Consider the following 24051-nt stretch of genomic DNA (forward strand, 5'->3'; position numbering starts at 1 on the left):
GGGGGGTCAAAGTATTGCATCGGTGCGTCATGGAGCTTCCACTCCCTCTCCCCCTTTTTTTTTCCTCGTTTACATCGGCTGGTGCGGATGCTAGGTGGGCTTCAGTGGCTTGCGAAGCCCCGAAGTTCCGTGACTGTACAGTGACTTAGACCCCCTCATGGGATTCGACTGAGACGACAAATGCACGCCGCCACTCACGCCTAAGGCGCGGCTCACCCGGTGCAAGGCTCCCCTCAACGTGCCGTCCAAAAGATGCAGCGCATTCTTATACGGATCAGGCGAGCTTGACAGCGGCAGTGGAGTGCCGATATTGCTGCCGCGGCTCCTTTTCTTAAAAATATCTGCAGAAGAGCGAAGGGTCACGGACATGCGATTACCACAGTCACTAGATGGCATGTCAAAGCGCTTTGCTGCCGCTGTCGGAGCCATTGATGGCGGTTGTGACATTGGATTCACCCTGGCGAATGCGTCTTCTAGCGCCCGAAAGGCGTTACTCAAACCCACGAGAGAGTCGCGGATGGTGGTCAAAAAACTCTCACGAAACGTGCTCAAGTCAACGGCGGCGGAAAGTTCCCGCCTGATGTAGCCTGCAACCTCCTCCAAGGAGATTTGTACAGAGGCAGGAATGGTACCGCGGGACGCGGTTTGTTTCGCCCCCCATGCCGCCTGACGGGAGGGCGGAAGAGGACACTGGGAACTGTTTGCTTCCTGCCACCATAATGTTTTCTTCTCCGTCTTCTTTAAATGCTTCCCCGAGGAACTGGATTCCTGCCATGTATTCTCCGACTCCGACGCGGGAGGGGTAAAGAGATCAAGGCGCTCCCACAACTGCCGCGGCACACATGATGCAAGTGCCAGTTTACTCAACGGCTGCGTTTTCGCCACCTGCATGGCAACCTGCAGCAGGAGCAGTGAACCCTGCAACGTTGACCCGATGCTAGACAGAGCAAGCGGCGTCGCAAGTATCTCACCACCGCATGCACGAAAACCGGCATCCGCAACTGTTTCTATAGCCGGACCGTATACGTCCACGAAAACGCAGTCGTCTCCATGAGATGTTCTGTTACATTGATAATCGTTAGACACGTGGACCGCCATTTTTGCACGGACACCATTAAACAACATAATGCCCGTCTTTGAACTTCGTACATAAAGTGTGGCCTCCAATTTCATTAGTTTTTGTGGCCAGTCCAGCGTTAAAAGTGTGCGTTGAATTTGCAGCGCCGCTTCCAAGGCAGACTGAGGCTCGTTGAAGACAACAATGTATGCCGCGACAGAATTTGTCTTGGCGATAAACCCATCGTGAGCCAGCACCGCAGCCTTCACAACGTGATTGTACTGGGCCACAACCTCCCTGTATAATTCATCTGAGATTGCAGCCGCGAGTGCGAACATTTCTGCAGCGTCGCAGAAGAAGAAACCCAACTCTGGTGTCGTGCATGTGACGCCGGATTTCTTAACGACAGCCCACGGCAGACGGAGGCTCTGCTGAGCGGTGAGACTCCAGGCAGTGTCTTCCGCGGCCATCCTTGCCGCTTCTGCCCTCTCCAGGATTTGTTGTTGCTGCAGTAGAAGCCGCTCCACTTCGTCGCGGGCCATGACTCGATCGTTAAGCTGCAGAGCCGCCCTGACGGAGCGACGCGGGGTTTCCGGCTCTTCTCCACCAGCCTCCTCCCCCAAGGGTTTACGTGTCTTACGCCTGAACGCGTAAGACTTGGGCAGCACAGAATACACGTCCACCAGCGCGGAGCACGACCCGAGAAAGAGACCGCCATTCCGCACCACGTTGTACTCCATGCTCGCAAGGTTCGACCTCGTCGCGTAGAAGGCCTGGATGACGTCGGAAGCAGCGAGAATTTCCCCGTCGCCTGCCGCCTCACACAGACGACCAGAACGAGCTAGCGTTTTACCGCGGCAAAGTAGCATGGGAGCCACCCTGCAGTCGGCGGTCGTGGTGGCGGCTTTTACGTCGTTCATGACACGCAGCTGCCCCATCGTGATACCGGCTCTCATGAGGCACAAGTTTGACTTGGTGAGCGCTTCGCAGTTCTGACTCACCACGGTGTAAAGCTGGGCGGCAAAGCGCAGAACATGTTCTGGCCGTCGAAAGGCGAAGCTGAAAATGTCCTTCGTGTTGCCATTCACGTGAACACCGGAATTATTCCTCCCATTTACAATAACAGACGACAACAGTTGATCCCGCAGGTGGCAATGCTCTTCCAAATTCATAGATGCCTTACTAATCGTTCGCCAGGATGCATCACTTCCGATATCAACTGTACACACGTACAACGTTTCACCTGGGTCAATGTTCTGGGTTCGGGCAAAATACAAGTCCTCTGCCTCCATCGCCGTCTGTTCCTGAAAGGCGACAACTGCTTCAACCCTCTTGTAAAGACATATGATGTTTTCCCTTTCCTGCCGCAGCGAATAAAGTGAAAGCACATCCGTGCAAGAAGTGTCTCCCTTTTCAGCCGCACGCTGCCTCTGACGGTAGAGACCGTCAACCCACCCTTCCTGCTGCTGTTGCATCTGCAGCTTTGGTTGTGACTGCAGCTGCAGTTGCGTTTGCTGCTGCTGCTGCTGCTGCGGCGGCGGCAACGACGGCTGCTGCTGCTGTTTTTGAGTGCCAACAAGGGTGAGCCGTGACACGCCTTTCATGGAGGCAATAACTTCTGGAAGCAAGGCATCCACATCAATAATGCCACGTGAAAATAGAGGGGAAGGGTCAAGTTGATATGGCGGCAGCCCGCGGCGGTGCTCAAGGGATTTGGGAAGAACGGAACAGAACAGATCCGCCGCAGCATGTTTTACCGCTATGATGCTCCATCCAGCACCCAATTTGTCACGGAGATGGCTGATGTCTACGGGGGTAATGTCGTGAACGTCATTCACAATGTTTGTTTCTTTGCAAATCCTTGTCGCCCATGTCTTGTTTGCCACCATTTCACCGAGGGGAGCATCTTGCAACGCCGTGGTGACGGCGTCCCTAACCTCCTGCCCGTAGTACAATTGCCGTCCATTGATAGGGTCCACTTCTGACCCCGGGGTACATGTATAGATGCAAGTGTGCATGCGAGGACCGCTGTAGAGCAACTCCCCGTTGTCAATAATAGGCGCAAAAAAGGGAATATCTGTGGTGCGTGTCGGCCATGGGAGATTTGCAACCCCAATGTGGCACTCATTTGCAAAGTAAAGGGCGGCTGTGGCACTGTGGAAGGCAAACACCTCTATTTGCTTTGTGCTACAGACGTGGTATCCGCTGTACTGCCTGGCCGCTCCCAGCAAAAGATCCTGGTATATGGCCATCGTAAACTCCCATCCACTCAGGTGTAGGGATGGTCCATTCGCCACAACGTGAATAACAAACGTCACTTCGCGAACAGGAAGTTTCGCCGCATCAAACCTTTGAGCATAATAGAGATCATCATGGGTCTCCATCAACACCGCTTCCATGCACTCCAGGCGGCGTAGCCCTGCCGCACGGACTCGAGAAGCAATTTTGGCCTTTTCAAACGCCATCTCCACACGATTTGTTTGCCGTTGTCGTAACACATCATCCGCAACCCGCTCCTTTAGCGCATTGTTCTCACGGCGCAGTGAATCATTCTCCAGACGCAGTCGGTCCACCTCGTCCTTGAGCACAACAAGCTGGATCTTGGCCTCGGTCTCCATCTTCAGCATGGCCCCACGCAGCTCGTTCACGGTACCGACAAGCTCCTCGTTCCAGTTGCATATCTGCTGCACGCCATCCTCCTTAAATGGTTGGTCAAGTAGAGGCGCGGAGAGTAGACGCCGCATTCTGGCGCCCGGGCGAGAGTCGTTCCTACGGGTTTCAGATAGGGTTTGCTCCAACGCCTCCACGGTGGCCTCCAGCTCGGCGATGCGACGTTTCGCCTGGTCACGGAAGATGATGAGGTCCGCAAGGCGAGCCGCCATGTCGCAATTGACATCACTGTCTGCCACTTCGTCTTGGGACATGTGGACACGCCCCACTTCTCCTTGCGGTGTTGCGCGTGTCAACGAAGAAGCGGAACGGTGGAGCACCCGCACACACACACACAGAGAGAGAGAGAGAGAGAGAGAGACGCACACGCAGAGACACAGACACGCAGGCACGAAAAGAAAAAGGAGGAAGTGATGAAAAGAGTGTGCAAGAGGAGCACATCAGGGCAGATGTTTTCTCCCCTCTTCTTTCGATTCTTCTTCGTCGCGGTACTCCTCAACAAACCGCACCATCACCGGGGGCGGAGCGACCACGGGCCTCCAACCCCCATCATCGTCGTCATCATTCTCGGCCACCGGCACCTGTTGAAAACTTGTACCGCCTAGCAAACGCGACAGCAATATATCTGCCGATTTAGCGACACTCTTTTTCTCCTCCTTGAGGTACTGCAGTTTAACATGGAGTCGATATCCCCAATCCTGTAGCTGCTCCCTATTCTGCTGGATGTGTCTGAGCAACTGCTGGAGAGAGCCAATATTGTCCATGTTCTTCTTGATCGTTTCCTCCCACTCCCCTGAGACAGTGTCATGCATCTCCATCAAGATTGCCTCAAACCCCTCCCGTAGCTGCACCTCTTTGCGGAAGAGGAAAGTCAGCATCTCCTCACACCGACAGAGGGCCCCTGTGATAGCCACAATGTCGTTTTCAAGACGGTTCAGCTCCCGCTTCGACTCCATCAGGGTCTCATTCGTCAGAGTGTCTTCCTGCGCATTATTTGCCTCTCTGCCGCCGCGAGGGTGTAGCCAGCGGAGGACCCACCCCCACACCATTCACACGGGATTCTCCCGCCCATGACTCGTGAATGACATTCCGACAGAGCGAGAGAGAGAAATAAATAGAAAAAATAAACAAAGACGTCACACTCTGCCGATGCGAATCCGCACGAAGATAATAGCACCGCAACTCCAACAAAGTGAATCCACCCACAACACGTAGGAAGGTAGCATTGCAGTATCGCAGTGCAGGGATATCAGCCAAGAAAATTAAATTATATGAAAAAAAGAAAACAAGAAAAACAGGTAATAGTGTGTATTTATACGCAATACAACAGTTTCCATCTAAACAGTTACATCTTTGGTTGCAACATTTTTTTTTTTCCTCTCGCTGTTTTGTTTTCGTGAAATATTCTACGAGGACGTGGAGTGACATCAGGTACGCCCATAAGCAATGCGTATGTATTGTTACATGGCACGGAATGTAGGCCCGTGGCTCGGGGGAAATTGGGGCAGCGGCAGCAGCGCCACGTGTCCACCCGCGCTCTAACAGCCCACAAGAAGGAAGTACGTGGCACCCGCCTCAGCGTTCACACCGTCCCACCGTAATAAGTAAAAGCGAGACGCACATAAAATGTGCCTCGCTTTAGATCCCAAGGTGGGAGCAGAAGAGCGTTTAGGCATGCGAAAATGGCACTCCAAAGAGGAAAACCGTAGTCCATAAGAGAAAAAAAAAACAACAACGAGTGCAAAGCATCCCCTAACCTTTCTAGGGAGAAGGCAATAAAATTTATCCGCCCATTATCACACAAGTGCCGTCTGCGAGTGACCGCTGCAGGTCAGTACTTCGGCCCATTGCTCGTTCATATTCGCCCAGGAGGCAGTTTCCCACTTCTCTATGGCGTGACGGATCCTTTCCTCATTTCTGCTTAAAAAAATGCCCCGCCGTTCATTCTGCGCAAGACGCATTATGGCACTTCGCCGTGCTGCCTCTCTTGACACGATGCGGCAGATCAACTGCTGTGCCAAAGGTAAGCCACGACGGCGACGTGCTTCAGTAGCTCGCCCACGGCACTCTTCGTCCTCTGCCGGTGCTGATACTGACGCTATTCCTGTCGCCGCTGCTGCAACATTCGCCCCACGCATTGGCGCTTTTGCTGCATTTTTATTATTCGAGTGCCGTCTCTTGTGTGATTGCTGGGGCGCGGCGCATGGCGGAGTCGACTTCTGTTTCCACCATGGTGTCGCCGCCGCCGCCGCCGCCGCCGCCTCAGGGCGACGCTGATACTTGAACATGCTGCTATACGCCTCCCGCACACGCGCCACTTCCGCTCTCCAGTCAAAGTCAGCCCGCCCACCATTTTTCGCGGACCGCCCCGTGTTCTTCGTCTGTGCGTGATTCTCCAGCGCCGTTTCATAGGCGGCGTGCAGCGCCTGAAACTTCTCCTTCGCGCCGAGGTCGGTGCAGCGGTCCGGGTGGGTCGTGACCGCGAGTCTGCAATACGCGGCACGAATGCTGTCGTAGGAGGGGTTTGTGTCTAGACCAAGCACGCGCCACGCCCACCGCACCCGGTCGTGCTTGTGAACGGTCCCCACCATTTCTCGCCCTACGGCGCAAACCAGAAGCAACGAAAAAAAAAAACAGAAGCAATGAATGGGAAGGAAGGATAAAACGAAAAAGAAAAGAAGACCGAGCGTTAGGACTATTCAAAGCGCCAATGAAAGCAGTTAACTACATCATCTGCGGCTGTGTGCGGGTTACAAAATGGGCGGTGCAAAGAAAAGCAAAAAAAGGCGTCTGTGTGCGCGTGCAACACAACACAACACATTAACTGAAACGTAGCGCGAGCGCCTGTGCGAGAAGACGCCCCGCACGCCGTCGTCCCAGGTCCTCCGCGGAGTCCTCCAACGACCCTGTCTCTCCTGCAACTGCACTGCCGCCTCCTTTCACCGCAGGAATGGCGTCCCCGGAAGCTGCCACCGACTGCAGCAGAGCTCCGTGTAGCCGCTGCAACGTCGTCTGCCCCTCCACACCCTGCTCAATGTAATCAGCGACTGCCCCAAGCAATTCGCTGTCAAGGGGGACATTGACGGAAGCGGCATGGCGCCGCTGAAGCTCGGCCAGCGCCGCGGTTAGCTTCCCCACCAGTTCATCACGGATGCTCATCTTCGCGAGAAAGTCGGGAATGAGTAGTGCCGAGTCCCAGGCAAAACACGGAGAATAGCAATGGTAAGGGAAAACAGAGCGGATCCGCGGCAAGTGAACGCGAGTGCATGAAAGAAGCAAAATGAGAGGCACCACACACACACACACACAAACGAAAAAAAAAAGAACTGCCGCACTTGTAAACATAAACGGGCATCTGTCTCTGCTCCTCTGGAGGATAATAATCTGTGGACTCTGAAAGTAAGCCGTAAAAGAAACCACAACAAGAGAATGCCGACAAGCAAGAACAGCAGCAATAGCAAGGAGGAAAGCCAGAGTCATCGCCAGCTAGCGGATGCCCAGCTCATGATCCACCGTCCAGTCCTCCAGTTCCCCCAGAGACTGTCCAATCTTCACCGTCACAGGGAGCGGAACGAGCAGCGACACGGCGTGAGTCATGCTCCGTGTCACGAGTGGCACAATCTCCCGCAGCTTGTGTGTGGGGAGGGAGAGGACAACCTCGTCATGCACCTGCGCCAGCAAACGCACGTCTCCACTGTGCGACTGCAGTACGTCGCGCTCCAAGGCCAGCATGGCAAGCTTCATAACGTCCGCGGCACTTCCTTGAACGACGGAGTTAAACGCCTGTCGTTCGGCGTACGATCGCTTTGCCATGACGCGGTCGTTGATGTCGGGGAGGGAGCGGATGCGACCACTCAGCGTGCGCACAAAGCCATCGGCACGGCATTGCTCAATCACGCGACGATGATACCGATCAATATGCGGGTAGGACGACTTGAAGAGTGACATCACATGTAGTGCCTGTTCCATTGAGCCACCCATCTGCGTTGCCAAGGTTCGGGGTCCGGCGCCGTAGAGCATGCCAAAGACGGCCCGCTTCGCCAAAGTTCGTTCCTCAGAACTTACAGGTGACTTTCTAAAGATTGTCTCGGCAATCTTGCGGTGAATATCCGTTGCGTTTGTCATGGCATCCACAAGCGCCGTGTCCGCAGACAAATGGGCCAGTACCCGTAACTCAATCTGTTCATAATCCACAGACAACAGCGTCAACCCGGCAGGTACGGCAAAGCAACGGCGGAAGGTTGCCATTTCGGCCTCGTATGGTTCACTGTTGTCGTCTTCAGCAATTGCCCTGGCACGTGGGAGATTCTGTAGGTTCGGCTCCACACACGAGAGCCGCCCCGTGTCCGTCCCCTCCTGAACAAAGTTTGGGTGCAACTTGACCCACTTGACGTGAGCAGCGTCCACTTTGCCGTCAGCCTCCCCAACACGACTGTCCGCAAACTCACTGTCATCCCCAGTAAGAGGAAACGCGGTTTCCATCATGCCAACAGTGTAGGTCTGAAGAAGTTTGGCCGTTTTGCGATATGCGATCAGCAAGCGTGGCAACTCATGGTGTGGCGCCAAAAGCCTTAACGTTTCCTCCGAGGTTGAAAGCTTCCCACTCTTCGTGATAGTAAGGGAGCAACTGTCTGTTCCATCGCCCCTGGTGTGGGTCAGGTGTATGCCTAGTTGCAGAACTTCGTAAATTGCCGCTCTGCACTCATCCAGGTTCTGCATGTTAAAATCTGGCATCGAGGGGACAAGCTTCTGGGCGGCACGCCGGAGTTCTTCCATCCTGGCGGTGCAACGCGCCTTGAAACCCTCCACCTCTGACAAGTTGACGGAGAAGCCATTGAGTTTCATGGCAGCACATAGAAGTGATATACGCCTTTCCTGTTTAAGGAACGACGGAAGAAGGCCCTGCGTGCCGAGTTGTCCATAAAGTAAACGGTAAAGCGGTGACATGTAATACACTCGATGCGAAACCAGTTCCTTCACTGTCCAATTTTCCATGTTTCCCAGCCCTGTGGCAGGACCAAGTTGATTTTGACAGGACTGAAGCAATACGTCATAGTCGGTGAAGGCATCCGTACCAGCTGAGGGCTGCAACATCCACGACATGAGACGAATATCTGAGACGCATGAGGTAAAGAAATTGCCCTGCCTGTAGGAGAGAAGTAGAAGTAGCAGTGATGGGGCATTGAACGTCACAAGTTCAACTCCAGGGAGTTCTTCCGTAACACGCACCAGAAACACTAGAGCAACGGAAGCAGGCAGGACGAATACATCATCTTTCCAGCGAAGGACGAAGAGATGCGCCTTCAGATGACTCACCTCAGGGTTAATTCCGCGCAAAAAGTGAACCTTCCCATGCGTAGCTGCGGAAATGGAGAAGTTCGTCTCTCCCTCGTGTAGGATGAACGCCACAAAAAGTGTCGGAGCCTGAATACGATCTGGATCCTTCAGTGTCGCCTGCACATCCTCAAAGAGAGCCGTACTACTGTCCAGCTCCTTGAAGGCCACGGGCTCAGCCTGACGGGAGATGGACAGTGGTTCAGCGGGCATCGAAAACAACGCTCGTCGCTGTGGCACCTTAGTCCTTCGATTGGGAGTAGTTGCTGCACGGGAATTTCGGGTGTTTGACTTCTTCTTCTTCTGTCCCTTTTCTTGTTGCTCGTGTGGGGTCGTATCTTCCACGGCGGTGGAAGCTCTACCCTCACTAGGAGCGGACTTTCGCTTGCTTGCGTGTTGTTCTTCCAACCCATCCCCGCGTTCGCTGAGACGTTTTCCCGCAAACGCCGCAGCCAAAGCGGTCGCCGTAGTCGCAACGCCACCACCACCGCCAGGATCACCCGCCGCCTTTCTATTCGTGCTGCGGCTGCTTTGTTTACTTGGCGGCCCACGTCGGGCGGAGGCCAGACTTTTGGCTTCCTTCGCCGCCTCCCCAACACGTGAGGAGAGCTCAAACAGCTTCCGATGAATGGCCGATACAGAGCTTCCCTCCATATTTTTCTGCTTCGTTTGCTGCTGCTTCTCCGCTTCCACGGCACCAGCGTCCATTCTCTGATTGCACTCCGCCACCACCATCACCTCCTCCTCCTCGGCCTCCTCCTCCACAAGGTGGTGATGCACAGGTCGTCCAGCGCTCTGCTTTGGCTGAGCGGCCGGTGAGAGCCCATGCATAGCACCCGTGTTGAGGCCGAATGCCTGCCACTTCTGCAGATTCTCGGAAGTACTGAGTCCCGCCCCGCTGCTGCCGTCTGCGCGTCCCACGTGGGAGAGTTCAACCGGCACGTAGCGGTACTGCGGCTGCCCTCGGGACGACATGGTGGCACTGGCAGGTGTATATCCTTCCTCTCCCTCTCTCTCTCTCTCTCTGTCTCTCTCTCGGAGTGTGAGTGTGTGTGTGTCTCCGACGAAGGTGAAGGACATGGGGGGCAAAATGCACCCAAAACACAGAAGAAAAGAGGGGCAACAAAAACGGTACAATAAACAAAGACACGGCGTGAATAAACCAGGGAAGATGCAGCAAATGCGCTCACTCGAGAAGGGACTTCTTCCCAAAGAGACTCCCCAATAGCACTCCCTCCCCACGGCCGACGGAGAGTGGAATAGGAGGCGATAGTAGTAGATGGAACCGCAGCGACACAAGACCAGAAGAGGAGGGCGCCCTGTAAATATTTGGAAAACAAATTAAAATAGTAACAAAATGAGATTTCATATGCAGCACAAAAATAAACATCAAAAAAAATATATGAATAAATAACCAATACTAGACAAACAGCCATTCCTCGCTTTTATCCCTCAAAACGGGCTTTCACTTGACTTCTTTAGTTGATTCTGAAATCTGCCACAGGCGTCGTAGTCATTCACGCGGCGACCACTGAGGCTCAACACACGCTCGGGCGAGCGAAGCATATCCACTAGCTCAAAAAAGAGCTGCTGCTCCAGTAAAAGACTGTCCACGTAACCATTACTGGCCAAGGACCGTGTCATGTAAATGTATCGCAGCAACTCCGCAATGGGGTCGGGATTTGCCACTTGCATCAACACCACACGATGCGCATAGCCCGTGACAGCGTTGCGCAGAAACGTCCCAAGCGCCAAAATAAAGGTTGTGTAGAGCGCAATGATCCCCGTGTTAGGCAGAAACACAAGGGAGGAATCAAGAGCAACATCTGACGATGCCACAACCTCAAAAAGATTGGTCATATTACTCTCGTTGGTCGCCCTCATCCACGGTGCCTTGCTTCGTCTTGCCGCACCCGCCTCAGACGCGGATCCAATTTGCTTCACGCCATCCCCATTCCATGCCATGTCGGTTGGGCCGCCAGTCAGATTCGCAAAGCGGCGGCAACGGACACACCAATACAAAACTGGAGGAGCTTTGCCGTCACTGCCCCCAACACTGTTGAGCTGTACCTCGCACTCCCCCCGTACCCTCTCCTTCACCACCACAGCACTTGGTAAGTTGTCCACAAACGGATCATAAAACTGCGGTAAAGGTATCCACTCGCTAGCCTCATACCTCAGCGTGGCTGTGGAATTAGACCTTTCCTCATCGTCTCTCAAACGTCGCGAAGCGTGCAAAAGGTGCAGCTTCTCCAATGCGTCCCGCAGCCTTACCACGGCACCCCACGGAACCACGTACTGCCGTCTGACACGAAGCCGTCGTGTCGCCCCTGCGGAGGCCACCCTCCGCACGACGTCATCCTGCTTATGTATGACAAACACGGTCTCGTTCTTTGCGGCCGCGTTGAGCTGACCTAACAACAGCAGTCGTGTTTCCGGCGTGGCACTCCACACCTCGGCACTGCAGCTTGGGAACACCAGCAGCTGCAACAAGCCGCCGGATCCGTACCCATCCTGCCGCAGCATCGGTAGCGCATTCCAAAGTTCGGGAAGCACGGTAGGCGAAAGAGGAACATCGGTGCCTTCGGCCGCGTAAAAGTGTGACGTTGTACCAAATAGCATCTTTGTCCGCCATGACTTCACCAGGTTCGGAGCAACGTTTGGGCTAAAGGTGGAGTACAACGCCAGAGGAAAGAATAAGACGAGGAGGCACGCGGCGAAACCCACAACGCCTTGGTAACCTCTGACCAGGAAGGGGAATTGGCGTCCCTTCTTGGGGCTTGTCCACGCCAAGTCGCTGATGTCGACGTAGCGCATATACACTGTGTGGTGCACATCCTCGAGGAACATCCAGTGCTGCAACTTCAGCGCTGTGGGGGACACCGACCAGTCGAGCAAAAGCCGTAGTTCAAAGAGGAATGGTATGGAACGATACACAACATGACCCAAATAATGGAAAATGTTCGTATGTGTTGTGAAAGGGTCGTGCTTACGGTGAAGCGGAAACCCCTGCTGCAACTGCAAGGCGCTCATTATTAAGGAAAAAAACCTTATTAACAGAAGCATGACTGCTGGCGTGGTGGTACGATGGGCGAGTGTGAGACGCCAGGCCATGAAGAGACAATGGTACGCCAGCGTTGTCAGAAAATGAAGGCCGAATTTGAGCTGAACCGAATGCAACACATACACGATACGCTCGGCTGCCACCAACAAAACACCCACAAAGAGGATGAGTACGAGTGGTCCAGGAAGAAGATCCTGCTGCACGCTGTGGAGAATGCTACCACTAGAATCACCTGCTAGAATAAAGTAAACCACAGCAAAAGCAATAAGCGATACGCTGTCCGACCAGAATTGAAGCGTGTAGCAGTCGGATCCGGTTCCGTGACGCGTACATACATTGCTCCAGTAATTATGCACCACTCCGCTTTTGTGGGTGGCCCTGTCTCGCCATGTTTGATACGTGGAGTAATGTCCACTACCATTATAGTCATTATTGTTAGTATTAATACTAGTGCTCTCCCCCTCTTTAGTATTCGTCTTCAAATTCTGAGCTGAAGGTGTTTGATGTGTCCGTTCTTCTTCAGACATCGTACCCGCAGCGCGCGAAAGGTCACACTTCTCCGCATCCTCATCGAAAGACCCACTTCTGCTCGCCGCGTTTCCCTGTTCACGGTGAGGATGAGGTTTGTGGACTTCCCCTGCTTCTTCCTCACCCTCGCTGGGTCTGCGTGCCAGTTCATGCTCTTTGGCAAATACGCCGTAATCGGAGCACAGCTGTAGATGCAGAATGATGCCGAGAAAGACAATAAAGTCCATCACAATATCCAGCGTCATGGCACGAGAGGAGGGCGCGGTTCGGTCCAGGCCAATGTCCAACACAGAGGCAGAGAGCAAATACAGCACGGTGGGATGAATGGCAAAATTTTGAATAACGACTTGCATGACACACTTGGCAAGAATGGAGACAACGTTATAGATGAGGGCATTTCGCCAGTAGCACCGCCCCGACCACGGCAAAATAAGCATGCCATAGAGTGCTGCAGAGAGGGAGAGGAGCATATCCAGCAGCGTGCCGCTAAGCGCATAGTTAAGCATGAACAAAATGTAGCACACGTGGGACGATCTACGCAATAGGAATTGCGTGAATGCAACCAGTAGGCGGTAGCCCTGGGAGTATGTCCGTCGAGGCGCCTTTCCGCGATACGTGCGGGAGGAAAGATACTGCACGAGCTGCTCCAACCACTCTCCGATCGCCTCCGACAATTTACCAAAGATCCCCTCCTTATCTTCTTCGTGGATGGGGGAGGCAACTTTTTCCGCGGCACCGTCACTCGCCTCCCCGTTGGACGCGGGGCCAGGGCAACCAGCGTCCGCCCCCGTGGGCGCCTGTTGATGCGTCTCGGACTGGCGTTCTTCTGTTGTCTTCGGCGCGTCAAGGCAGGTGTCTGACCGCGACGCGGCACTCCATGGACTCCTAGCACGCGAACTCCCCGCTGTGGGGAGCCACACCCTTCCACTTGAGAGCTCCCCTCTTTTCTCCCCCTTTTCTGCTTCGTCGTCCTCCCTCCCCGTGACCGTCGGGGCCTCAGTTTCGGGTTCGACGCGGCGCGCGTGCATGTTTCGTTCCGCGAAAAGCTCTTCCAGTTTCCGCCTCAGTGCCGCCTCCTGCGTGTGTATTTGACGCCGCATCGCCGCGTCCCTGCGACGAAAATGGCCGATCATCTCTTTGTGCCGCCCCACAGCCGCCAACGAGCCCTTGCAGAGGCCAATGAGGTAGGCCGCAAAGAAGAACTCACTGAAGAAGCGTTGCTGCACCACCGCCAAGAAGAGCACCAGCGCCTGTCCCACGATGGTCCCCTGCGACCAGGGAGAGAAGCCAAGGGAAAACATCAAGTTCCCTGTGCGGGTCATAGCCGGAGGCGACAGTGGAAGACGCGCCACAAGCTGGGGGACAAAGGTCAGAAAGAGAAACAGCGTAAAGAAGGGCCAAATTTTGTGCGAACGCCACGCAAGGTACCGCTTGAAGGTGAGGATCCAGAGCGAGGCCACAATTTCCAAGACTCCCAGCAGTGACGACATCGCGACGCCCTGCACGAATGCAAGTGCCGCAGCTGGTAAAAACACGCAAGACAGAGAAATTACGAGCTCAAACAGTGTCCTTGGGTTTCTTATAATGTCGCGTGAGGAGACAGGCAGGACGTTTTCGATGTCGGCGCGGAGAAGCTTCTGGCAGTCCTCCACCGCTTTTGCCTTCTTGCAGAGGAGCTCTCCGAGCTCAAGGGCGCCCTCCACAGATGGAATGGTTGCCCGCACCTCCGCAATCCCCTGTCGCATGCAGCGTTGCATCACCACTACTGCAGTCATGAGGACAAAGTGGTGCAGCGGAAGACGGCAGCCAAAGTAGTGGTCCCACGCACCACACTCCTCTGGGTGCAGGACGGAAACGCCTACCCACCCCTCCGGCAGCCCGAGGCGGACAAGGTAGGAGCCAGCCAGCGCGAGCACCATGAGAAGCTCCTGGGGCATTGCGTAGCGGAACTCTGTCGTACTCCGCACACGCCCAATTAACCACATCAGAAAAAACTCAAGAATAAAAACCAGGCCCGTAGCATGATCCAGCGTAAGGGCGAGACCGAGTACTACAACAAGAACCGTTAATTCAAAGGCGGCATCCAGCAAAAATCGGGTTCGAAAGTAACTCCACATAAAAATCAGGTGCTGGTGGAGGGTAACAAAGCCAACTTGGGGCGCACGCACTCCACGCACCGTCTCGCTCTGCTCCTGAGAGTCCGCAAACGGCACATACGTTGTTCGAAGCTCTTCGTTTTTATGCGTCGACTGCATCTCATCATGCGCTGCATGGACGCGATGACGTGGATTCTCACTCATTCGCCCTTGTCGCTGCGCGTCCTGTTGATGCCGATCGCTTCGGCACTTCTTCGTGTGCGCGTAAAACACCGCCGCGGCGCAGACCAGGAGGGGCGACAGAATACTCCATCTCTCTCCACTCTCACGTTTCTGCAGACCAAAGAAGCGGCTGGCACTGGCAGAGAGAGGAACCTCCGGAATAAAGAAAAACGGATACACGTAATTCAGCGCCATGCTAGCAACAGCAACAATCACCACAGGTATGCCGCGGGAGTCGGTCAAGAAGAGTGCCATGAAGGCCGCCCCCAGGACGGAAAAGTCGGCTAAACTCGCATACAAGAGCGAGGCCCACAGCAGCAGCTCACCCCTTCTTGCGCCCAGCTTGCGAATGCAGGCAAGGCCAAGGGAAAGGTACCGTGAGACCTCAAAAGCCAATGGAACACAGCGCCCAAGAAAAGTACCGCGCATTTCTATGTAGCTGCAGAAAAACAACTCCATCCAATTTTCCCCGTCGTTTTGCATAAACGAGTTCCCCGCATGCAGGGCAGGATTGCTCCTCATTGTTTCCACCTCCTCCTCCGCGTCGTCTTCTTCTTCCTCCTCACGCGCCCTGCCACGGCTCGCAATCAGGGGCGCATTCAGATCTTCCATCGCTTCTGCACCTCTGCCGTGGTCGCCTTCCTCCTGACGTCTATTTCTGCCTCGTGCAAGGGCCCCGAACCGATGCCGGCAAAGCGCAACACAAAGTGCCGCCGCCAGATACCACGGAAGAAGTTCCAACGAGACGGCACCAAATTGATTATTCAGTGAGAGACCAACTTCCAAGGCACAGTTCCGCACCGTGATGTTATGGCAGACGGCAACATGAGAAAGTTGTTCAGCAAAAGCGTTTGAGATGACTGGAACGTGGTAGAGGGCACTGATAAACAACACCATGACGTTGTAGCTCCCCAGCACGAGCAGCGTGCCACTCTCCGCAAGCTGCGAATACGCACCGAGGGAGAGGTAGAGGAGGAACAGGAGCGCAAACCCGGCAATAAACACATTATGAGGAATGAACAGCGTCATCATCACAAGAAGAAGGGCTGTTGACAAAATCAATACATTTTGGTGAAACTGTGGGAAAAAGGCACATGCCATGTAGCAGCGCCATTCCATTCGCTCAAGTACTTCTCGAATGGTGAACTCCGCACTCAATTCTCGCCTCGAAAACCGCATTTGCAGCACCGCCAGCAGAAGCAGGAAAAAGTACACCAGCAGGAGAAAAGGGTTCCTGCTAATGAAGATGCCAGTGACCTCCATCCAGGCAGAAGGTGCAACATTTGGATGATAGCTGGCGTTGTAGACCATGACGATAAAAAGGCCTGCAATATGCAGCGTCGTGTATGCAACTATGATAGGCCAACAGTGCAAGATATACCGTGGCGCACACGCCAGACCAAGAAAAAATAACAGGTACATGCCGTTAAGGATATCCAGCTGTTGAACTGCCATAGAGACAGCGAACATGGCAACAAGGGAAAGTGTTGAGGTGTTGAGGTAAATAATTTGCCTTAGCATTGCTGCCGCCACATACGCTCTGCTACAGTGTTGCATTCGGTACGACTCAACCTCACTCACCAACACAAGAAAATCAAGATAGGCGATGCTGCCACCAGGTGACCCAGCGGCACACCTTGTAGAGCAGAACGCATCGGTGCGTCGCCCTGGCCACCATCGGCGCTGCCGTCGACTTTCATCTTCCGAGTTGTCTGCGGGCCCAGCATGGCGCACGTACTCCTCCACAGACTGAAGGCCTTGGACCAGGGTCGTTGTGAATGCTTCCCTCGACAACACTTCCTTCTCCCCAGATGTGCACCTTCCCTCCACAGCACCCGTGCAACAACTGGGACTACAACGTTTTTTAGTTTTATCCCAGGCCTCCACATCCGCTGCTGCTTCTTCGTTGCCATCGTCTCTGACGCCGCCGGTTGACTCCGCGCACCGCACCGAGGCCTCTCGCTCGCCATTGCGAGCGGTGGGGAGGTTGCTTGGCGGGTTGCGTACCGTGTCGGAATTCACTACAGCGTCCAAGGCACCCTGATTTCCCGTTGGGGTTACTTCTGGGCCACTATGCAGGAGAACCGACTCACCTGCCGTCAAGAAGCGCCAAAGTGAGTCCACGTCCGTTTCCTTGAGGTGTGTTGTCTGCACCACCTGTCCTACGAGAAAGGCAAAGCTGCCACGACTCACCGTCCCTGTGGCAGAATCGCACACCTGCTCAAACATCCACCGTGTCTCCTCCAGGTGGCCATGAAGACGAGCAAATGCCTTTTGAATGTGTGCCTTCTTCTCTGCGAGCGCTCTGTATTGCCTTCGAGTGGGATTCGCACGAAACATGCACACAGCCAGGACGAGTAGGGAATTAACGCCACACTGAGCGAGACGTGTTACAAAGGCGGACATGCCCGTGCCCACATAAACCATAAAGCATAGCTGCTGCAAGCGACTGTCTACGGTGGCCACAAATTCAAGCACGACCCCAGCCGCAACTGCCACGTAGCAGAACGGAAGCACCACCACATAGGCTCCGGACGATAACACAAAACCAAATAGAGAGGTTATAATCATCAGGACGGACACGAGATCCATGACCATAAAGCTTAAAAATATCATTAATGGTACGGTGGCTCGCGGTAAGTAATGCCCCACTAACCGCTGCATTCTCTTCACCTGCGCCGGGTATCGTACAGTGAAGATTTGCCACAGCAAAAACGGTGGGTCATAAAAATATTCCCTATGTTCCTCCAACTCCCGCATTGAGATGCAGCGCCAACTTCCGTGTACATAGCGTGCGGCCAAGATGGTGTACGTCAGCAGCAAAAACTGAACTCCTTTTCGAAGAACCGTAACACGTTGAAATACCTTTACCCAATTGCGCTCATACCACAAGATGCTCCACGCCTCACTAGGCTCTTGGTGCTCAAGAAGAAGCCGCTGCACAACCGGCGACTGCGCCGAGAGTCCTCCCACGAGCAGTAAGAGGCCCAGCAGAGCACACCCTTTCGCGGTCACCTCCACAACGCGAATTCGTTCACGGAGAAACAGTGGAAGCAGAAATGAGATCATAAGCAAGAAAGGCGCAGCAAACACGGGCGTGTGGTCGTAAGCGGGATAGGTAGAGGAGGTAAACGTTGCGAGGACGGCAAGGCACAGCAGGGAGCTGCGATGAAACGAGCGGTTGGGCTCCAGCGAAGGTTTAAAGTGTTGCTGGCGGAGGATCACACAGAGCCCTGCACTTGTGGCAGCTAAAAAGACAGATGACACGACGTTCACGGTGAGTGGGAAGAAGTCCTTCCCTCCCCACACCCCAAAGCTATTAAGCACTGCCTTTGTCCCTTCCTGTCGCAGAGTTGGGTGCCCGAGCAGCCAACCAAGGGTGGCGGCAAGAAGCAACTGGATGCAGGAAATAAAGAGACTCACATACAACAAATATCGAGGGGGAAGAAGAATTGGAAGCAGCGACGTACTTTCTCCTGCGGGGAATCGTGTCGGGACATCCTCAACGCCGTCATTCCCAGCGTCCCCATCGTGTGATGTGCGGTGTCGAAGCCGATGGCCCTCGTAACGTGCGGCAAATATGAGATTCAAAACAAGGAGGAGAGCCGCAATGACGTTTTGGCCCAAGAGTGCCGGTATAAAGAGGCAGTGAAGATAAAATACGGCGAGAAGAACGCACTGCAGTTGCGGCGCGCACAGCCGCGACGCCTCACCGATGCACGGCATACGCATTCCCCACTGCAAGCGCGTGCAGTTTGAAGGTGTAGCCTTTCGACGCAATGTGAGCTCTCTAGCCCTTCCCTCGCCCTCGCCTTTTTTTTTGTGCGTGCATCGCATTTGGAAGACTCATAAGGGAGTGAGGGGGAAAGGACTACAAAAGTTCAGGAGTGACAGAGCGCAGAAAAGCATAATATTAGCCACGTGGTCATACAACTGAAGCCCGTACTGCTAATGCTGCGCGTCAGGGAGCGGGGGTGCGCAGCAAAGGGGCTGCGCTGAGACTTCTGTTCCTTGCGAGCCGCACTTTTTACTCGGTGCTCAAGTCCATAAGCAAGCTTAAAAAGCGGGAAGGGCGATGATAACTCACCGGCACACCTCCTCCCTCCCCCAACTGCTGCAGCTCTTCGCAATGAGCACGTCAAAGTCAAAACACCACACTACTTCTGCTTACACACACACATATATATATATATATATATAAACAGAAAAAGCGCCAATAAACAAATAAATACGTACGCGACAGTCTTCTCGGAAGGTGCGTAGGGCGCAACTCTAGAGGAGGATCGCTTCGTCACCAGCATCCATGAGTGTCACATACGGAGCAAAGTACATTTCATCAGGAACATCATCTCCGGGCACGGCACATCCCCCAGCACGCTCCCACACTTGTGCTCCACTGCTCACACTCTCTCCACCACGTGCCCTCACAGTTCCACCTCCGTCACGTTGCCGCATTACCGACGCAACCTCGTCCTCTTGGTCTAAGTTACTCGTGCGAAGAAAAACGGACACTTCCCCATAACGCGGGCCAACGCAAGTATTAGGTAAGGACGAATCATTGAAGGAGCGTTTCTCCCCATAGTACGCGTCACATTCGCCCGCTGCCATCATACGCCAACTAAGTCGCACAAATGCCTCATAAGGTCCTTCCCTAACCACCGACCGAGGACCCGTGTTGTCCACACTATATTCCCCGACATGGCTTTGAATTCGACGCGAGAAACACCTGTCAGCTATTTTTTCTCCAAACATTCTCCACTCGTCGCTCCAGAGAAAAATGCCATTCGTGGTGCAATCCACCGAAAGCGTCATGGGTTCCTCCCAAATAAGTGGGGTCTCAAGGATGCGTTTGTCGTACATTTCCTGTTCTTCTGCCGTTGGTGGGCACCACGATCTACCGCTCTCCACAACGCTGCTTTGCAAGGGGAGATACTGAGGCGCCACGGAGAGCAGCACGTGGGGGGTTTCACTTGTGGACTGCAAGTGGAAGTCCACCTCCCACGCACGATAATCATCGGGGGACCGCGAAAACGTGCACTCATGGGACGATGACATCTTCTCGGGATTTGGCACATCACCACCTCCATTTCGACGTGCAGCTTCTCTGTTGTCAGATGGCTCTGTTGGCCGCTTCACACTGAGCCCGCACCGGCCACTAAACGCGTGGTGTGAACGCCATGTGTGAACCTCCGTCGCGCGCCCCCTCGCAAGCGGCACCCCATTGACGTCTAGCATCGCATCCTGCGGATGGCGCCTTGAGAGCTGGCGCAGGTCGGAAAAGAGGAGTCCCTCAGCCACTCGGTCAAAAGACCAGCAACCCGTCATGAGTTGCTGTTGTTATGTGAGCAACAAACACGTGGCCACCGTGAGGCAATGAATGGGGGAAAATAGGGAGGAGAGAAGCGATGACCAACTACTGTAAACTCTCGCCACGCAAGTAAAGGGGTGCATGTCCGCCGGGAGCAATGAAAGCAAGTGGGGGCGCAACGGCGACAAAAAGGCAAGGGGGGGGGGAAGGCAGCCATGAATGGGTGTGTGAGAGAGAGAGAGAGGCATGACCTATTCCATTCAGTCACTGCACAAACTCAACGTAATGAAAATGTTTACAAAGAAAAAAAACCGTTTTCGTCGTGCCTTGCATCGCCCCCCGACGAGGTTGGATTCGCAGCAAGCACACGCGCATCCACCTGTGAAGGCCCCTCCCTCCCCGCACGCAAAGGAAAGGAAGAAACAAAATGCACCGATAAAACAGGGTCGAGCTAGCGGGACTGCGAGGCAAAACACGTTGCGTAACGTGTTCCTCCTTGCATTAACGTGAAAACTCACTTTACCATTTTCCCCTTTCCGCTCCTGCGGCTTCTCTATTCATCCAGCCGTCAGCTATATCGCACACGCGGCGCATTTCAGCTGTCAACGCAGAAAATCTCAAATGCAAGCAGGAGAAAAATAATTGTGAATAACTTCACTACAAGCGGGTGATGGGGATATCTACAAGAGCCCCATCGCCCTCTCCCTTATCCGCCAGAGGGCAGCAGCGGCACGAGCGGGAATTTCAGAAGCGACCTATAACACAAACCAAGAGTAAAAAAAAAAAGACACTTACATCCAGCTCACTTTCTGAAGATTTCCACTCAAGAAGAGAATCAACCATGGAAGGGAAAAATAAATAGACTTATAGCCCAGAAGTGAAGAGGATGTGTCTATAGAATTTGCAGGGCGGCGCGGCATGGATGAAATACGTCGTGCCTGCAACCGTTACCAAGGATGCCGACAAAAAAAGAAAAAAAAAGAAAAAACCACCATCCAAAAAAAAGATTAGTAACTGCAAAGAAGGCAACTAAAAATAATATACACTCTCAACATGTAACTACGCACAGAAGTAGGTGCATATGCCCAAAGAGTCCCTCTGCACCCCATAGGCACAACCACGTTTTCTACGCAGAAGCTGCCACCGTTTCTCACTTGGCGTTACTCTTTGCTTGGTTCTCTGTCCGTGCGGCCTTCTTTGCAAGCACGCAGAGTTACTCCCTCTTTTCCTGATGTGTGTTTGGAAGAAGAGAAACCAAGCCAGAAACGTAAAAAAAAACAACAACAAAAACAACACAACAACAACATTATGAAATTCCAACTCACTTCGTCCGGCGACCACTCCCACACGGGGAATAGATTTCGGATAACGGAGCGGCAAGAGCAACGTTAGAATCACTGAAGCTACTTGAAACCGCAACAGCTGCAATTGTTCCCATAGGAGTGAGGACACAGCTATTTTTATTCTCGATTCTGTTATTTCCGTTCTTAACGTTGTCACGTATTTGCGAGCTACTCGACACACAGGGGGGAGCTGGTTTCCTGCAAATGCTCGTCAACCTTGCACAGGCTGTAGCCTTCAGCTCCGGCTGCGCTTCCGGCTTGCGTTGCGCAAACTTGTCCTTCGACGAGGGCTTTAATTCTGTCGGGTCTCTGTATTTAATGGTGCCTTCTCCTGCAAGCGCATCGTTGCGGCTCTGGCTGCGGTTGTACCCCAAAAGACCCTCCAACTTAATGGCAAGAGTCTGCGAACTCACACCGGTGTGCTGCACACGGCGGATGGCGCGGTTCCCGCTGCGCTCCACGCAGGCACACAACTCCTCCACATCACTGTTATCGACGTCAACGCCGAGCACAATCAATTCCTGTAGAGTTCTGTTACAATGCAAAGCCTCAAAAATGGGTAGCAGTGGACGACGGGAGCGGAGGCCGTTGGAGCTCACCTCGCCAGTGCGCAGCCGACGCATCCAGTGGTGGGCACAGAGGGGGTGCGTCACCGCCTCGCTTTGGTGTGACAAATCCAGAGACAAAAGTGTACGGTTATTTGCTAAGGCTTTACCAATAATACAAAGACTTTCCGCACTCATGTTGCACCCGCGTAGATTGAGCTTAGTCAAAACAGTCGCACCCGAAATTCCAACTGCTAAAGCCGTGACTGCCTCTTCGCTTAGGGGAATTTGCAGGTGGAGACTTTGTAGTTGCGCCGTCGGTGAACACAAGGCTTCCGCGGCTAGCCGAAGCGGTGCCGCCAGGGAGTGCGGCGACTCTCCACCCGTCGAACTGCAAGGAATTGTGCTGTAGCAGTCATGGAGAGCGAGGTGCCGCAGTTTGGTTTTACAGAGCGCCATTCGAAGAATAAAAAGAAGTTCTTCTGCAGAAAAGTCCTTCGCCTTGAAGCCACCGTATGTGAACGACAGCAATGTGTTCCCACGACTTGAAAGAAGCAGCTCAATAGAGTCTGCATTCATGGTTTGCGTCACTTTGTCATGAACGAGCGACTGGCATGCCCCTTTGGCTTCTACGCCTCGACCAACCGCCAATTCAGTCAGGGGAAGTGAGGAAGTGGCAAAGAATTTGCACACACTGCGTACGCCGCCGGCTGACAGGAAATTGTCAATAAGCGAGAGCCGCCGCATGGGCGGAGAGCTCACCCGAAGCGCCTCCAAAAGTACGTTGACACCCTCGTCTGTGATGCCGTTACCGGACAGCACGAGAGCCACAAGCCGACTCTCACGGGCAATGAATGGGGCAAACGCCCGCACACCGTCATCCCCAATACGCAGTTTGTGCAGATCCAGCGTCAGCGTCCTTCGAGCGCCATCCACGGCAATTTTTCCATTCAGCTGATTCATAAGCAGTTCACTGAGAGCCTCGGCTCCTTTTGGTCCAAGCGACACCCATTTGCCATAACACTTGCGCCACATTGGAGGCGGAATCACAGGTTCCTGCGGTGTGCAGCACTGAAAAAGATAGGCAAGGTATTTTGCCTCTAGAAGCCGGTTTTTAAGCACAATCGCGTCATCTTCAGCACTCTCACAATCCTCGGCGCAGGACGCAAATAAGCAGCAGCGAAGCAGTCTTCGCAGACGATTCTTCATGCCAGTGACAACAGCAAACACTCCCCGAAAATACAAATAGCGGGGAACAACAACAGCAGCCAAACAAACAAAAAAAACGATCGAAAGAGAAACAATTAAACCAATGAATATGTGTCTAATTGTGTTCCCTAATAATGATAACAATACAAATAATAATAATAATATTAATAGAGCTTCAGTGAACCCAAGACGCAGGCTATTGCTCGGATGCCTCTTTTCTCTCTGCCTCTCTTTTTGTGACAGGGAAGAAGCAACTCAGCCCCCTTCGTCGTATTTCCACCCTCTTCCACGCCCTTCCCTCGTCCGTCTCCTCCTTTTTCCTAAAGATCTTCTCCCTTGTGCGCAAGCACTACACCGTGTTTCTCAACGGCGCATCATACGTGCACGATCACCGTGAGTGAGAGGCAGGAAATAAAAAAAAATATGGAAAGAGAGATGCCGAGGCAAAGAGCGAGCAACAGCAGCAGAAAGACACAAAATATTGACGGCCGGCCATACGGAAGCAAGACATACACCAGAACAATTTTTTTTTCCCGCTTTTATCCTCTTTGTCAATACCGGATTTATTATTATCTTTTGTTTTGTCTGTTGTTCTTTTTAAACTCCTTTTCAGTTTCAAACATCATCAACACCAACAACCGCCTCCACCCTGCGTCAGGGTGTGCGGGCCTCCGT

General features: G+C 53.5%; 8 protein-coding genes across 8 annotated transcripts, besides 10 other annotated features; all 8 read right to left on the minus strand.

The window, feature by feature from the left end:
• Positions 1-90: 90 nt before the first annotated feature.
• Positions 91-3981, minus strand: Tco025E_00699 (uncharacterized protein; the record flags this gene model as incomplete). The annotated part of the gene is made up of 1 exon (XM_029367639.1): positions 91-3981. The coding sequence occupies one exon, from the start codon at positions 3979-3981 to the stop codon at positions 91-93; it is 3891 nt and encodes a 1296-aa protein (XP_029232221.1).
• A 62-nt stretch (positions 3982-4043) lies between these two features.
• Positions 4044-4063: a microsatellite.
• Positions 4064-4088: a microsatellite.
• Positions 4089-4114: a microsatellite.
• A 53-nt stretch (positions 4115-4167) lies between these two features.
• On the minus strand, positions 4168-4776 carry Tco025E_00700 (uncharacterized protein; the record flags this gene model as incomplete). Its single annotated transcript, XM_029367640.1, has 1 exon — positions 4168-4776. The coding sequence occupies one exon, from the start codon at positions 4774-4776 to the stop codon at positions 4168-4170; it is 609 nt and encodes a 202-aa protein (XP_029232222.1).
• A 747-nt stretch (positions 4777-5523) lies between these two features.
• Tco025E_00701 (chaperone DnaJ protein) lies at positions 5524-6318 on the minus strand (the record flags this gene model as incomplete). The annotated part of the gene is made up of 1 exon (XM_029367641.1): positions 5524-6318. The coding sequence occupies one exon, from the start codon at positions 6316-6318 to the stop codon at positions 5524-5526; it is 795 nt and encodes a 264-aa protein (XP_029232223.1).
• A 229-nt stretch (positions 6319-6547) lies between these two features.
• On the minus strand, positions 6548-6886 carry Tco025E_00702 (uncharacterized protein; the record flags this gene model as incomplete). The annotated part of the gene is made up of 1 exon (XM_029367642.1): positions 6548-6886. One exon carries the CDS (start codon positions 6884-6886, stop codon positions 6548-6550), a length of 339 nt encoding a protein of 112 aa, XP_029232224.1.
• A 129-nt stretch (positions 6887-7015) lies between these two features.
• Positions 7016-7039: a microsatellite.
• Positions 7040-7213: 174 nt separating this feature from the next.
• Positions 7214-10036, minus strand: Tco025E_00703 (DNA polymerase I-like protein A; the record flags this gene model as incomplete). The annotated part of the gene is made up of 1 exon (XM_029367643.1): positions 7214-10036. One exon carries the CDS (start codon positions 10034-10036, stop codon positions 7214-7216), a length of 2823 nt encoding a protein of 940 aa, XP_029232225.1.
• A 27-nt stretch (positions 10037-10063) lies between these two features.
• Positions 10064-10098: a microsatellite.
• Positions 10099-10441: 343 nt separating this feature from the next.
• Positions 10442-10475: a sequence feature (A-rich).
• A 38-nt stretch (positions 10476-10513) lies between these two features.
• On the minus strand, positions 10514-18703 carry Tco025E_00704 (uncharacterized protein; the record flags this gene model as incomplete). Its single annotated transcript, XM_029367644.1, has 1 exon — positions 10514-18703. The coding sequence occupies one exon, from the start codon at positions 18701-18703 to the stop codon at positions 10514-10516; it is 8190 nt and encodes a 2729-aa protein (XP_029232226.1).
• A 447-nt stretch (positions 18704-19150) lies between these two features.
• Positions 19151-19171: a microsatellite.
• A 72-nt stretch (positions 19172-19243) lies between these two features.
• Tco025E_00705 (uncharacterized protein) lies at positions 19244-20296 on the minus strand (the record flags this gene model as incomplete). The annotated part of the gene is made up of 1 exon (XM_029367645.1): positions 19244-20296. One exon carries the CDS (start codon positions 20294-20296, stop codon positions 19244-19246), a length of 1053 nt encoding a protein of 350 aa, XP_029232227.1.
• A 947-nt stretch (positions 20297-21243) lies between these two features.
• Positions 21244-21267: a microsatellite.
• A 282-nt stretch (positions 21268-21549) lies between these two features.
• Positions 21550-21585: a microsatellite.
• Positions 21586-21600: 15 nt separating this feature from the next.
• Tco025E_00706 (uncharacterized protein) lies at positions 21601-23376 on the minus strand (the record flags this gene model as incomplete). Its single annotated transcript, XM_029367646.1, has 1 exon — positions 21601-23376. One exon carries the CDS (start codon positions 23374-23376, stop codon positions 21601-21603), a length of 1776 nt encoding a protein of 591 aa, XP_029232228.1.
• Positions 23377-23505: 129 nt separating this feature from the next.
• Positions 23506-23546: a microsatellite.
• The last annotated feature ends 505 nt before the right edge of the window (positions 23547-24051 follow it).

The sequence above is a fragment of the Trypanosoma conorhini genome (assembly GCF_003719485.1).
Source record: "Trypanosoma conorhini strain 025E chromosome Unknown Tco_14.4_contig_00018, whole genome shotgun sequence".
NCBI classification, from domain to species: Eukaryota; Euglenozoa; class Kinetoplastea; order Trypanosomatida; family Trypanosomatidae; genus Trypanosoma; species Trypanosoma conorhini.